The sequence below is a fragment of the Aulonocara stuartgranti genome, assembly GCF_965226115.1.
Source record: "Aulonocara stuartgranti genome assembly, chromosome: 20".
NCBI classification, from domain to species: Eukaryota; Metazoa; Chordata; class Actinopteri; order Cichliformes; family Cichlidae; genus Aulonocara; species Aulonocara stuartgranti.
The window spans coordinates 4,665,136-4,680,388 of NC_138956.1; the positions used below are offsets into that span (position 1 = coordinate 4,665,136).

The 15,253-nt window shown below is 42.4% G+C and overlaps 1 protein-coding gene across 4 annotated transcripts in view; it reads left to right on the forward strand.

The window, feature by feature from the left end:
• rerea (arginine-glutamic acid dipeptide (RE) repeats a) overlaps positions 1-15,253 on the forward strand; it is a 132,272-nt gene that overhangs the window by 91,533 nt on the left and 25,486 nt on the right. For 2 of the 4 annotated variants that reach the window (XM_082518710.1, XM_082518711.1), the window contains exons 5-9: positions 479-584; positions 3,071-3,167; positions 4,787-4,891; positions 12,589-12,637; positions 13,619-13,743. In XM_082518710.1, coding sequence (XP_082374836.1) covers positions 479-584; positions 3,071-3,167; positions 4,787-4,891; positions 12,589-12,637; positions 13,619-13,743 — 482 coding nt within the window. Of the gene's footprint in view, positions 1-478; positions 585-3,070; positions 3,168-4,786; positions 4,892-9,835; positions 9,980-12,588; positions 12,638-13,618; positions 13,744-15,253 lie in introns of those variants that run through there. The other 2 variants (XM_082518712.1, XM_082518713.1) reach the window with 1 other exon arrangement.

The window sequence follows — 15,253 nt, forward strand, 5'->3', positions numbered from 1 at the left end:
ATCAAAGAGCCAGTGGGTGGCAGCACATAAAGGCATAGAAAACTTGATACTGTACATGTGCATCAAAAAGCTTTATAAAGCCCTAGTAGTGTGTTAAATACATAATGGCTCATTAGAGTATTATCATTAAGTGAAGTGAAATCAAGGCAAAGGATTGATTTGCACAAGGCATAGGTTGAACACTCATCCATTCCCCGCATGGTTCCTCTCACTCCATACTTCCTCCAGCGACGGCCATCCCACTGTTTACTTTATTAAGGCTCTAAATGCCCCACAATCCGTTTTTAATTGACTTGGTCTCTCTGCGTGCGTCTTGGCATCAGCCTGTGTGAGCCATAAACGGTGCATCTGCACGGCTTCGTTCTTTGCCAAAAGGCCAATTTGTGACGTCGTAATCAAACAGAACGATGTCTGTTTATCTTAGCGTGGGATCTTTTTAGTCTCCTGCTCACTCACTTTGTGTCTCTCTGTGTTGCAGAGTAAACGGGACCATCTGCTGATGAATGTGAAATGGTACTACCGCCAGTCAGAGGTGCCTGACTCCGTCTACCAGCACCTGGTGCAGGATCGCAACAATGAGAACGGTGAGGCCGCCGATTGATCGTTTAAACACACCTGCACATGTGCACATGTACAGAACGTGCACGCAAGAGAGTAAATCCATTTAATTTTCTGTGCTGTTCCTCCTCTACAAACACACACACCTGGCTGTGCTCTCCGCGCTGTGTCCCTGGCAGCCGAGCCAATACCGTGGCTCTGTGCTGGTTCCCTGGGTAACACTGCTTCAGGCCAGACAGCAGCACAGTGGAGTGTTAATAACCCGCAGTGTCATGTGGCCCTTCAGTGTACACGCTCTCAACCCAGTCAGTGCCAGTGGACTCATCACACTCTCAGCACATTCACATCTACAGGAACACGAGCCTGCCAGTGATCTGCAGCCACTGAATATCAAATCCTGAGAGAAATTTAACATTGTTGGAGTAATGGGTGTCCTCGCAGCACTCTAGTGCTTATTTTTTAGATTTTTATTAGTATTTTTTAAAAACATATTTTAATTAATGAAGCCATCAGTCATACATGCAAATCTTTGAACGGCCTGCAACAGGTAAATGAGTAATTGTTTAGTTATATCACTAAACCAATATCGTATCATCCTTTTGGATTCAGAGTCAAAACCAAAGCCAGTTCAAAACAAGTCGCCTCAAGGAGCTTTATACTATAAGGTAAAGACCCTGCAGTATTAGAACACCCAAACATCAGATGACCTCGCCCTGTGAGTACGCACTAGGTGATGATTGGAAGAAAAAAGCTCCCTTTGAATAGGAAGAAACTTCCAGCAGAACCAGGCTCAGAGAGTCTCCTCTGCTGCAACCGGTTACGGGGTGATGGGAAAAGGAAAAAGGAGGGCATAGAGAGAAAGGATAAAAAAACAAGCCAAAGGAGAGAGAAGGTGAAATTCAGACGGCTTGAAAGTGCTTATCAATACATTTATCAACACAAACTCTTACTGTATGCTCAACTGTTTATCCAAACTTTAAGCAAATTCAACTGGTAAACAAAATAATGAGCTCACGAGTTCAGTTGTCAGCCTTACTGTTTTGAAATGTAATAATTTATAACAGCTTAGTCCTTAGTTGTTCATCTAGAGCAGGGGTGTCGAACTCCAGGCCTCGAGGGCCGGTGTCCTGCAGGTTTTAGATCTCACCCTGGGTCAACACACCTGAATCAAGTGATCAGTTCATTACCAGGCCTCAGGAGAACTTCAAGACATGTTGAGGAGGTAGTTTAGACATTTAAATCAGCTGTGTTGGTTCAAGGACACATCTAAAACTTGCAGGACACCGGCCCTCGAGGCCTGGAGTTCGACACCTGTGATCTAGAGTGTTTAGCTAGCAACTTAATACATTTGTCTGTTACTATTAGCTAAACATAAGCTACTTATCCATAATGTAAAGTAAATCAGCTATTAGCCATAGTTTTAGCTCCGTATTTCGTCCACGGTTCCACACTATTACTATTCTAATCATTCCCACATTTCTTTGGGGCTTTTTATTTTTTATTGGTTTATTATTTTTACTTAACTTTTTTTTCAGTTGAAACATGTTCAAACCCACTCAGTAGTTTAAGTGTAATTAAAGAAACTAGCTGACCTATTCTCCATGTACCCCATGGCTACATATATCTGTGTTCTCTGTGTTCTTTGACTGTCAGAATTGAAAATGTCAACTACTCTACTTGGTTTTATTGCAGCAAGAACTCTGTGTCCTATAAACATGGTTGAAGTTAAATTAGTTTTGTAGTTAAGTGTTACTCGGTGTTCTGAACACTTTGTCGTTGCACACAAGTTTAATTTTAGCCTTTTAAATGTGCGTGTTCCCGGAAATGTTTCTCAGCCTGATTATAAACTGCAATTTTCTCTTCAAACTGAGATAAAATAACACACCTCACCTGTTGACACATCCTGTTCACAGTTGGCAGTTCTTGTTAGCCGGAGTGCCCCCAGTGGCTCGGTTTTCTTTGCTTCACAGTACAATCATCTCTACCTTTACACGCTGTAAAAACAGCCTCCTAACCAAACAAAAAATCCAGATAGGATCAGGGTTGCAGCTAAGTACGGTGTTGTGCCATTTTCTTTTTCTACGATAATACAAGGATTGTGCCACACAGTGCTATACTATCAGCAGTCTGTCCTGGCAGCAGGGACTTGGACTATTAGAATTGATGTCACAAGGCCGGAGCTCACTGGCCACAGCTCAGGTCATTTGTCAAAGACAAGTCCCAACTTCCTCTTGTTGCCAGTGATGCATCGTAACTACCATAGGGGTCATTTCACTCGAGAACTGAACATTATGCTCTCTTCTGAAGGGATAGCATATTACTGGCTTTATTGAATTGAACTATTTATTGAATTATGGCGCAATATTCCACAGAGGTGCTTGTTACTGTGGGTAAACACAGAATTGTGCTGATACTTTTGTGGTTTACAGAGCTACTTTATCTCAAATCATTATTTTTGTCACAGATTATGTATATGATGTAGACTGACCACAGGCACTATTCCCTCCTGCAGACTCTGGCCGGGAGCTGGTCATCACAGATCCAGTGGTCAGGAGTCGAGAACTCTTTATCTCGGACTACGTGGACACTTATCATGCTGCTGCTCTCAGGTAAACAAACCCACACACGAGCAAACAAAACTGCACATAAAGACTGGAAGCTTTCTAAACAGTGCTACAGAAAAATGGAATACTTTCAGCACAGGCTTCACAGGTTTTTTCTACACCGAGATTTCTGCTTCTAGAGCTCTGGTAACATCTAGGCTATTACAGTATTTGAATTTATAACAGTGTAACTGGAACAGCTTTTATTTGTGGATTTTGGTGCCTTTGTATACAAATTACAGAACTGTCATTCAACTTTCGTGGCACTTTCTGCTATGATTTTGTGTTTCTGTCAGCAAGATAAAGATAATCTTATGCCTTTTAATCAGAAATTGGAAAAAAGAAGAAGCAAATATTATACTTTTGCTGACTAATTCAATGGTAAAGCAAATCAGTTCCCTTTTCTTTTAATTGAAACACTGCTATCATAAAACATATGGCGGGTCTGAACCAGACTCAGGATATAATATAGTGTATTTTATTTATCCCTTTGCCTTCTGAGCCGTAAACCTCCATTATCCCCATATTTCTGCCACCTCTCCATGAATAATTATGTTGCTCTGATACCAAATTGCTTTATAGCACTACACACTGAGCTATTTCATTTTTACAATCCTAAAGTGATCATATAGCATGCTTTACTGGTTTTAGCAGGTGCTGCTAAAATAGAGCAGATGTGTAAAGATGCAAAGCCATAACTGAGGCACATACCTTTATGCTGTTGAACATTAAAACACTGATTAAAACAGCTCTGCATCAATACACACCTGCACAAGCTGCTAGAGAGCAGCCTATAGCGCCTCCTCTGTATATATTTAATGTCTTTGGAAATGCTCGCCGACTTAATAATTTTCTTTGTCTAGAAACAAATACGCTTTGTTCGGTCTTTGTCCCTGCCTCTTCCTCCCTCCTGGCTGACCACCCCTCCCCTCCTTTTCCCTCCTCTTCCCCTTTCCTTTAATCAAAACCATCTGCAAGCGGTAAAGCCATGTCTTCCAGAAACCACAGATTTTAGGGAAAATTAGCTGCAACTTCTCCTACACAGAGCTCCCTTTGATTTGTCTTTTTCTCTGGGCTTTAGATAAACGGGAGGGAATTCCAGTGGGATGCTGTAATGCCGCAGCTCTGAGCTCTCCAAAGACGGCTCTCCTTAGCACCCTTTAATCTTTTCAGGGGGAGGAAGATACTATTTCTCTGCAACGCAGCCCAGCTACATATGGCTGTGATGTCTGTTATTTTGATAGAGCCAGACACCAGGGTGCTGGAAACAGGAAATGGCATCAAGATGTGGTCAGAGCCGTGGCCTCCACGGCTCACTGGGGGGTAAACGTGTTAGGAGGGGAGACAGGCAGGTTGAATTCCTTTTCCAGATCTCTGCGTCTGCAGCAGATGAGGCAACGCTGACATGTTCAGCTGGTGTTTACGGCTTAAATAGCCAGAGCCTGATATTTCACCGCAAAAGTCAGCAGGTGCTGACAAGCAGCAGATACCTGCTGTCGCACTTGTCCCCTCCTATAGGCGAACATACCAGAAGCCTCTAATTAGGGCTACTTGTGCTCATGCTGGGGTGTCACTTTGTCATGTTGGTTGTTTTTGTCTAATAAAGCCTGTCTGCTCTCTTGCAGGGGGAAATGCAACATTTCCCATTTCTCTGACATTTTCGCTGCCCGGGAGTTCAAAGCCCGCATGGACTCCTTTTTCTATATCCTTGGATATAACCCAGAGACCAGGTGAGCTTACCGGCACTGATGGTGCACCCGTCTTAATTCTCCCCCAAGCTCTGAAATTCAGTCAGCCCTGCACAACACTGACACCACGTTTATTAAATCAGGACAACATCGAGCCATCAGAAGTTCAGGTTGACATCCTCAGCATTTTTTTTAACAAACAAAAACTAAAATCTAAAAATATTCATTTTCACATCAGAAAAAGAAAAGCAGCAGGTCTCCGGCCTGTTAGGTCTGCAGTGATTAAGATGACTACACAATTATCAGTGTAGGTGACAGCTAATTTTATGCTAACCGATGCCTGTATGAGGCAGCTCATTGTTATGTTGAGACAAAAATAGCCATTCATTATAAAGACACTTTGATGCAGCTAATATCGGATGAGGCATGTTGCTGGGGTTTGCATTAGTGTTAAATAACTTGCTAAATAATACATTCTTAGCAAGCTTACGCATGCAGGAGCTATACAGAGAAGCTATTTTTACCCCACATGAGACCTGAGGTCTCTACTTTCTTTCTTTTTTCTTTTTTTTTTAAAAAACGTGTAATGTCTAATGATGACGAAAAAGAATGATCCCGATGTGATCCAATTATGGGGAATGAGCCAGGGAAACCCCCCATGGTTTGTAATTTTATTGGGAATGTATCGATATTTTTCATGTTGCATGTCAGGTTTTAAACATTGATCTTTTGCGTTAAAATTATGATTAGAATCAAGATCCTGCACGTTAAGCGTCTGATTAAGGTTTCACTGAAAACATTTTGATATGCCACTACAGGAAAGGTACGGGTGTTAAATAAGAAAAATAATGTTGATTGAGTTTCCAGATCTTGATCCTTGTGCATCCTGGAAAACTAGAAAACACTCTTTAAAAAAAAAGAAGACGACAAAATTCACAATATTTATGTAGCTAATTAAAATAAAACATATTTTCATTACACGCAGTTTTGTATGCTCAGATAATAATGCCCTAATTTTATGTTAAGCACATCAACATATGACAAAGCGGAGCCTCTTCTGCTGTTTTTCTTCTGTGCATTAGATTATGTTTTGGAGTTTTCCAATGACGGTTGTCTTGTTCAACCACATAAACACTCCTCACTTCTTCATTCTTTCAATCACCTTCTGGCAGTGCTTATCCACAGGCCTGCTGATATCCAGGTGTGTTTCTCCTTCTGTGCAGAAATGTGGGTTTGCAGAGCCCCTAAGACAAGAGGCAAAACAAATCAACAGATTACACATTATGATTGTGCTATATACTAGGGGTGCAACAATACTCGTATCGATATTGAACCGTTCGATACAGTGCTTTCGGTTCGGTACGCATATGTATGAACAATACAAAATTTTTTATTTATTTTATCAACTTTCCTTCTGACGATGCTGTCTGTGTTGAGCGCTCAGTGGATCTGCGTTCCACTACTCCGCCTAGGCTGCACTGCTAGCAAGACAGAAGCTAAGCTAGTTGCAACATGGCAACTGCCTCAACGCTACCCGAAATTGAACCTCCCCCACCCTCATTCAGATGTGGCCTTTGGAACTATCTTGGTTTTCATGTGACGTATGACCCTGAAGGTAAGCGCGTCATGGACAAAAGTAAAACAGTATGTCGGATGTGCCACGCAATGCTCAATTGGTGGGAACTAGTGCGTTAGCGCAGTTAGCTTGTTAACGTGTTGACGCCGTCCAGTCCCACGCACGGGGCGATCCGCGGTAACTCGTTAACGGAGATTTGCCGCGTTATGGCGTTAATGTCATTTTAACGAAATTAATGCTACAAACTTTACCTGAGTCATTTAGACAGACGTTAGCACATGATTCTCCTTATGGGGACCTGATATGTTTAATATGCTGCTGAGAATATAGCCCAGAAGAAGCGTATAGTATAGCTTTTATTTTGGAAAGAGCCATTTCTCTGTAATAAACTCTTTTCCAAAGATGAGTGATTTCTCGATCAGATAGATTTATTTTATTTTTTAATTATTTTGTTGTTTCAGCAACATTACATTTAAAAACTGTACTTTTGAGTTCAAATATATATTTATAATTTTAATAAATGACAAATTGAAAGACATAAAAAAAAATTTGTATCGAAAAAAATATAGAACCGTGACACCAAAGTATCGAACCGAACCGTGAATTTTGTGTATCGTTGCACCCCTAATATATACATGTCCACAGATTGGTACCAGGATATCCCCACATGTATTTATGGAGGCCTTGTCTGAATCATAAATATCAAGTCAAAATGTTCTGCTTGCATGACCCCAGTCATATTCAAAATGTTATAATAAGAATATTATCAAAATATTTGTCAAACCGTCTTTCCATACGTTTTCTTAACCGCACATCAGGTTTGCAAGGAGGCTGTCGTAGAACATGAGGGAGGGGGGACACTGCATGCAGTTTTACTAAGTGTCATAACTGAACACAGCAATGCTTGGAAAGTCGATGCTACATCCTAACGCTAGAGGTGTATAAAATGAAACACCTGGCCACCCAGTCTGCCTTTACAAACACTGTTGAAAGAATGGGTCGTTCTGTAGAGCTGAATGAATTTGAGCATGATGCTCTGACATGATGTCACCACCGAAAGGAGTCAGTATGTGAAATTTCTTCTCTTGGAGATCTTCCACACGTAGCTATAAGCGCTATTATTGCAACGTGTTTCGGAACCAAGAGGAGCTCGGCCGCAAAGTTAGAGTGGAGACCTGAAGCTCATGGTGCGTAAACGTCTCCAACACTCTGCTGACTCAGTAACTACAGAGCTTTAAATCTGAACTGGCATTAACATCAGCACAAAAACTGTGCACCAGGAGCTTCATGGGATCGATTTCTAGCACAGCACTGTGTTTCAGTAGTGCTATGCAATACGGCAAAGTTTTAGTAAATATAGAGCTAGTATTGCTATTACCAATTCCAATATTGATGGGTATTGTTTAGGTTTTATCCAATATCGCTGCCAAACTGGTACTTTTGAAACGATGCCGGTGCTTAAACGGTGCTCGGACCGGTGCTTAAAGAATGGAGATCACAAACTTTGTCCAAAAACCTCTTATGTTTTTATTTTTAGCAGTCTCTTTTTTTCCTGCAAAATGATAACCAAGTTAGCCTTTTCTGTTGATACAACATACCTCCTTTGGCTGGAACCAGTGCTTAAACAATGGAAAACACAAACTTTGTCCTAAAACCTCTCATGTTTAGCTGTTTTTTTTTTTGTAAAAAGATAACAATGTTAGCCTTTTCTGCAGCTATAGGGCATATATGGTATCACTCTATCAAATAAGAAAACAGCTGCATGTAACTACGACGGTGTTTGCTAGTTCACCTTACATGCATTAATTTAATAACGTGGTTAGCCTACTCAACGTAAATTACACACGAACAACATTAAGCTACTCACCCAGAGAAGAACGGCTGCTGCTGCTACACTGGCAGGGCTAGGGGCCAGGACTCTCCTCTTCGGGTTCTTGGGGGGATGTTGCTAACTCCGGGTCCGATAACAGGCACCACACCCGCAGTAGATGTGCCCGGTGTGAGGTCTTGCAGCAAGCTATCAAATACGGTGCATTTTTCGGCTTTTAAAAAAACGCAATGCGTCGCCAGGTGTTTCATCAGATTCAAGGTGTTACCTCCTTTGCACAGTATCACCTTAAAGCACTTGTTGCAGGCTGCTGAGTTTGCATCTTTTGCTGTGAAGTACAGCCAGACTTTGACCGCTTCGCCTTGGGCATTTTTAATCTGTAGCTCTGCTCTAAAAGAACGTATGTACCTGGACCCGCCCACTATCCTTGCAAAGGTAAAGTTATTGGCTAAAATCGAAAGTGTGTGACATCTCAAGAAAAAAAACAGCACCGAAATGTGCTTTCGGTCTGGTTACTACCGTTTATGTTAGAACCAGTGCCATCATGGCACCGGATACCGGTACCCATCCCTGTATAGGGGTAGGAGTATGTCATGATTTGAGATGAATCATCATTAATCTGCACATTTTAATGACCACTAAATCACTGCGATTTCACTGTGTACGAAACACACCTTTTGCTCTTCCTGCATTTTGACATTATTTATTTATTTATTGGAGACCTGTAATGTAAACGTGTCCATCTCTAAAACACTTTGGATCCAGTTCTGTTGTTTAAATGTTCTATAAGCTGTAAATAAAACAGACATGACAGTCAAATCAAAAGCGTTCCAACGTTTTTCATAGTTTTTCCAAAAAACAAAACAAAAAAACCCCCCAAACAATTATTATGAAGCACAATTCAGTGTTCTACATACTGAACTTGGAGGATAGAAACAAAGTATCGATCCTATCGGGCTAATATCAATCAGATACTAATACCAGCGTTGGTATCGACCCGCCCGCCACTATTTTTCTGTTACACTTGAATATTTCAACTTTTTTAATATGTTGGATCTCTTGATCTTCACTTTAACTGATGCATTTTTACGCTGATGCCCTTCAGTATAAATATAACATTTCTTTGGACACGATGAGCTTTTTCATTCATTCAAGTGCACGAGTACAAAACGAGAGAACCCCCCTTGTGTTATTATCACTGGTTGTGCGGGGAATGCCTCACGTGTTGCAGTGACAGCTGTCCTTGTTGTTGGCACTGATGGTTGCCAGCTGGGAACCCCCCTCCATCGGGGCCCCCTGTTCCACTCTCGGTCTTCCGCTCCCTTCCTCCCTCCTCGTTTGGTATTCCGAGCTCGGCGTCTGCAGCATTGCAATTTCACTCTTGTTTATTATGGTGCAGACATACGAGGAGAGATGAATTCCGTATCCCGCATGCGGCTGTGTCTGCCTGCCTCTTAGTGCGTGCGTGCGTGTGTGAGGTCGCAGCACATGCTCAGTAGTGTGTGTAGAGGAGCGAGCCGAGCTTGCGACGCTGTACGTGCTGGCTGAGGTCACAGCACAAGCTCAGTGAATACCTCTCCGGGAGCGAATGCGTGGTTCTCCATTTTGAGCACCTAGGAATAGGTGTGAGAGGGGAATTAATTTCAACCAGCGTTACACACACAGTGTCAGCACCCCCACCTTAGGGCTCGATGTCAGAAATGGACGATTTGTTCAGTCCCCGGAGGTAGGTTTGCGATCACATTGTCGCGCTTTCCCCGTGCCATTTATCGGTTGCGAGTGCGCGAGTGTTAGGCTCGTCTTATTTTCATGGAGTCGCATTCCAGCTGTCTGACAGGACTGTGTGATGTGTGTGAGAGCCGTCCGCGCCGCTGTCATTGTGTTAACCGGCTGTGTTTGTGTGTCGGTGGCGGGGGAGAAAAAAACCGAGTGTCGGTAGCCCGAACGCTTCTGGACGCGCAGGCTGTCACCGCAGCCTCGCATGCCGTTACGCGTCTGGAGTCGCTCCGCACCTTTTTGTGCATGCGCTTCATTCAAGCTTCCGATAAACGCACATTGTCGGGGTGTTCATCCACAAGTGTGGGGCTGGTGAACGTGCTGCCGGTGTGGTTATATGGTGTGCGTTAAGACCAGCAGAGGCTTCCCTGGCTCCATTTTGCATCTCCTGTTTACAACCGGGATGATGACATGGCGTATGAAGCAATGCCGGGGAGGGGGTGCAGGCAAAGCTCAGACGGCTGTGCTGCCAGCTGCGATTTACACAAGCCTACCGATCACGATACCAACAACACCAACTTGAGTCTGCTGCTTCTTCTTCTGTTTTTTTTTCTGCTGCGCTACAATTATGTCAGTGTGCCACAGTCTAGCTCAGCGATTGGCTGGAATTGATGGCGGAGGGGGCGGGGCTATCCTTGATTGCACACAAAGTTGCCCAGACTGTCACGTTGTTGTTTTGGGTTTTGATAAGTAAGCCTGTAATTACTTGACAAGATTGTGTGCTAATGCTGAGTTAGAGCAGAACTTGTTGTAACAAGTGGCCATGTTTTCATAGTGTTTACTGTGCTAGGCAACAGGCTTTGAGCTGCTTAATGGGGGTGGGGGGTCATTATTAGTGGGGGCAGTGTTTTATGAATACTCAGCACAGCTGCCCAGATAGTGCTTCATCCATCCATGCCTTCCTTTGTTTGCTATGAATAATTGTATTAAGCTGATGACCAGGATTTCTCAATAAGTATAAAAATCAGCTGCTGGATGCATGATTAAGGAATGCTTGATATATATGCATATATTTTTTTATCACAGGCATCAGTGCTTGTGTTGCAGGCTTGCTTTTGTTTAAGAGTACCTGCAGTCTTTATGGAAACTCCTCCGAGCCTCCTGCTGCGATCTGTATTCTGCCTCCTCTCTCAGGACCTGCGCAGCATTAAAGCACGGCTGTCTTCAGACACACTGTTCTCATTCTGGAGCACAGGTCCTCATTTGTCATCCTTACTGCCTCCTGCCAAATGTGCCGTGGACCTGGCCCGACTGCACATTGTCAGAAACGCGTTTTGTGAGAACTTTTTTCACTGTGTGCAGGAACACACTCTGTAAATCAAATAATTTTTCTTCCTCTTCTTTTTTTTTTTCTCCCTTTGTCATGCAGGCGTTTAGATGTGCAGATGTGGATGGTATATCTGTTCTGCTCTAATAAATCAAAAGGAATGGTTATTGTTTGTTCATTGTTCGCCACTCACAACTGTTTGGGAAGTTTCAGGCATATGATGGTGTCTGAAACCCGGCTTTAAGTGGGATTATGAAATTGTTATGAAACCTTTATAGTCTTATCTGGAGTGCTGATGACGCAGAGAACCACCGTATTTCATCTTTATCAGCACTATTCATCACTGTAGCTGCCAGTTTCTGAGTGCTTTATATTTAGTTTGTCTTATTCGCTGAGAGCGTTGGTAATAAAACCAAGTGAAGTATTTCGACATGTTTCGGAGCGGCGGGTGGTGTTTTGGCAGCTGAGGTTCGGGTTTTTGGAGTGTGCTGGTGTGGAGGTTTTTGGCAGATCATAACATCTATGGATGGATGTGGATTAAACCTTTAATCGGACTCTCCTGTCTGAAGGGATCTTTTTAAGAAGGTTTGCGTGGTTTGAGGACTGTAAAGAGGACGGGAGGATTGCGGCCTCTCGAGTTTCCTCCAGTGATGGAGTGCGAGCTTCTCTCAGTGCAAATCACGCTGACAGATTCTGGGCTGCTCTGCGCTCGCTTGTATGAAAATCGGCGCTGTTGCCTAGGCGACCGAGGGGAAAAGGCTTTTCAAAAGGAACATCTTGTCATTTTCTTTAATCCACTGCAGCTGGAGATTCGGTACACTATTATTAAATTGCAGTTGCTATGGCTACCAACATTTGCACCAGCAGCCGTTTTCACCCTGCATATCCAGAGCCAGTTTCCCCTCCACCTCCACTCCCCCCTTCTCCTTTTTGGGGATTCTGTTTTATTGCTGCATCCACGTTATCATGCCTGCAAATGTGCACTGCTCGGCTCGCTGTGCAGGAGCAGGCGAGCAGGAACCAAATCTGTAAACACTTTGTACTTTTTCCCCGTAAAGACTTCCACATTTGAAAATAAATGAATAAATACAGACCATCCCCACTCTGTTGGATCTAGTCTTGGTCATGAGTGGTTAGATTTTTATTATCGTCAGTTTGTGATTTTTGCCGTTTGAGCAGTTGTTTAGTTAATTAAACAGGATTTGCAGAGCTGACAGATTTCTCACAGCCGGCTTTTGAAATGGTGACGTGTAAATATTTTGTTTCAATCTGCTCTCTTTGTTTCTTCTCAGGCGACTAAACAGCACACAGGGGGAAATCCGAGTGGGACCCAGTCACCAAGTAAGTCATTGCTCAGCACACACATTAATGTTCGAACCGCAGGGCTTCACCTGAATAAGAGACTAATAATTGCATTATTCGATCTCTGGGTGGGAATTATGTGTTTAGTTTTGAGATACTAGGGTTTTTTTTGTTCATCTGTTTATTTTATGTGAACATACACACACTCTCAGATTGAGCGCCTGATATCCGGCTCAGTCGTTGCAGCGATTATCATATTTCTGTTCACCGACTTTGTGGCTAGATTCAGAAAAGTCTCGTGTTCAGTACTGCGTCACAGACGTAAGTAGTGGTTTCCAGCAAAAACTCAGAGTTACAGTTTTTGCAATAAATACAGCACAGGCAGCAAATGTAACCAAGCTTTGAGAATTTACTGTTTAATTACTTCAGGAGATCCGGATTTTAGAGAGCACTAGTGTAACAGTCTGTGCCCTTGTTTTGCAGAATCATTGTGATTTATGCATGTGTATTATTTGACAGATTAAAGCTGTATTTTACTGTGTAGTCATTAATGACCGGCCTGCACTTAGTAGGACTCACAGCACCAGTTATTGTTAATTTTACAAATTTTCTTGAAGCAGACATCACGCGGTTATAAATCTTTACATGTTGCCTGGGAACATTGGAATGAAATTACTGATTGGATTAAGTTTGCATGATTGTTCACAGTAATGTTTGCGCCTGCTGGTTTTAGTTGTGCTGAAACTCTACAAAGTTGTGTGTGTGTGTTACCCTCCCCTTAATGTCAGGTATCTTTACATAATCCCGTCTTAAACTAACACCTTCAGAGTATTTATAATTCGGTGTCATATATACTGTGTATTAAACTATTGTGACAGTAGCTTCCTGCCGTCCCACCACTCAGGAACACACAGTGAAAAGTTGATGACAGGCGGCTGAAAGAGGATATTTTCTTCAAGCCTGTGTGCTATTTGTAGTGTGACACCATCTGTCTCTCTCCTCCTCCGTGGACCTAATTAGGCCAAGCTCCCGGAGCTGCAGCCTTTCCCCTCCCCTGGTGGCCAGGCCGTAACCGAGAATGAGGAGCTGGTCTGGATGCCAGGGGTCAATGACTGTGACCTTCTCATGTACCTCAGAGCTGCAAGGTGAGCCCAGAGACACACAGGGCCTCAGACTTGGCAGTTATGCAAGGTCTAAAGCTGTTGGAGGTTTTTCACACACACAAAAAAAAGGGGGGAAAAGTGATTTTTAAATTGACCTCTGACCTACAAATATGAATAAAATACTCTTTGTCAGTGAAAGTAAATGTCATGATCATGTCTCTCTGTCCAGGATCAATTCCAGGATGGGAATTGCTGAAGTCTCAACATTGGTATTTTATTGCTTTTTATTAGTGTTGCCCTCTGATCACATTCGGTATCTTGGGATGCAATCGGTCATCAGAGCTCGATGGGATGTTGTTCCAGTTCCAGTGATGTGTGTTGACAGGTTTCTGTGTCAGAGGCCACAGTGTAATTAATCACCATGCCACCATGCCAGACAGCATTGCACAACTTCCACTGAAGTTTATGTTACCTCAATTACACTCGGGTCCATAATATTTTGGCCAGTGAGGTAATGATCATAATTGCTGCCGTGAACACAGGTGTTGTCATAAAAATCAGTACATAACAGAACAAACTTTGATAACAACACCAGTGTTTACCTTTTTGCGTGATTCAAGAATTTCAACAACAATATTTTGTTAATGATTTTTAAACTATGACGTGCGAGTAAAATTTTCCAAAGCTGTTCATGTTTTCTACAAATGAGGTGCAGCGCGCCCACGAGCACGCCGCAGGTGCCAGCAGTAACTTTTGTGAGTTACGATCTATTTACGGTTTCTGTTTTAACATTTTTTAAATGTCAGTGATACTTTTTACTTGGATAAATGAAGGGAACTATATAGAAAAGTCATTTTGCCACAAACTGCAGCTTCGCCTTACTGTTCTTTCTGGCTCAATGTGACTTTTTTTATTATTCATGAGAGATGTGTTTGACAAATTACACTCCAACAAGTCATTTATTTAGTTTAAATTCCCACAATCATTTGTTGGCAAATACCAGAAATCAGTTTTTCGCAGGCGATTGCTTTTTGGCACGATACCGGCAGCGTGCCACCCACAGCAGGTTACACAAATGAAGAGGTGCACGACAAGCTGAAACTACAGCAAAATGCATCTCACTTCAGCAGCACTGATTTATTCAGTAGATCTACTGTTTAACACTCCTTTTTTCTTTTTTTTGAATATCTTTATTATTTCCTAACAAATGAGGCAGACATAATATCTGAATTCGATTCAAAGTGTTGAAATTATGTTTTGTAGCCTTTCACTATCATTTTAAATGTGAAGCCCAGTGAGATAGAAGTCCTGAAAGACCACAGAAAACAACTAAACTGCATGATGATTAAATTATTTCCATGGTTACAAAAAACAACTTTGTAAGATGTAACCGAGTCAAGAGCTCAAGTAGGTTGGCTTATCGTCAGTCTACAGTCTAGAGACGTCTTCGTTAATGCACATAGAGTTTAGAATAAGGTGCAAACCACCGGTTACACTCAAGAACAGGGAGATCACATCAGACAAGCTGTTTTATTTAATACTGGGTTAGTTT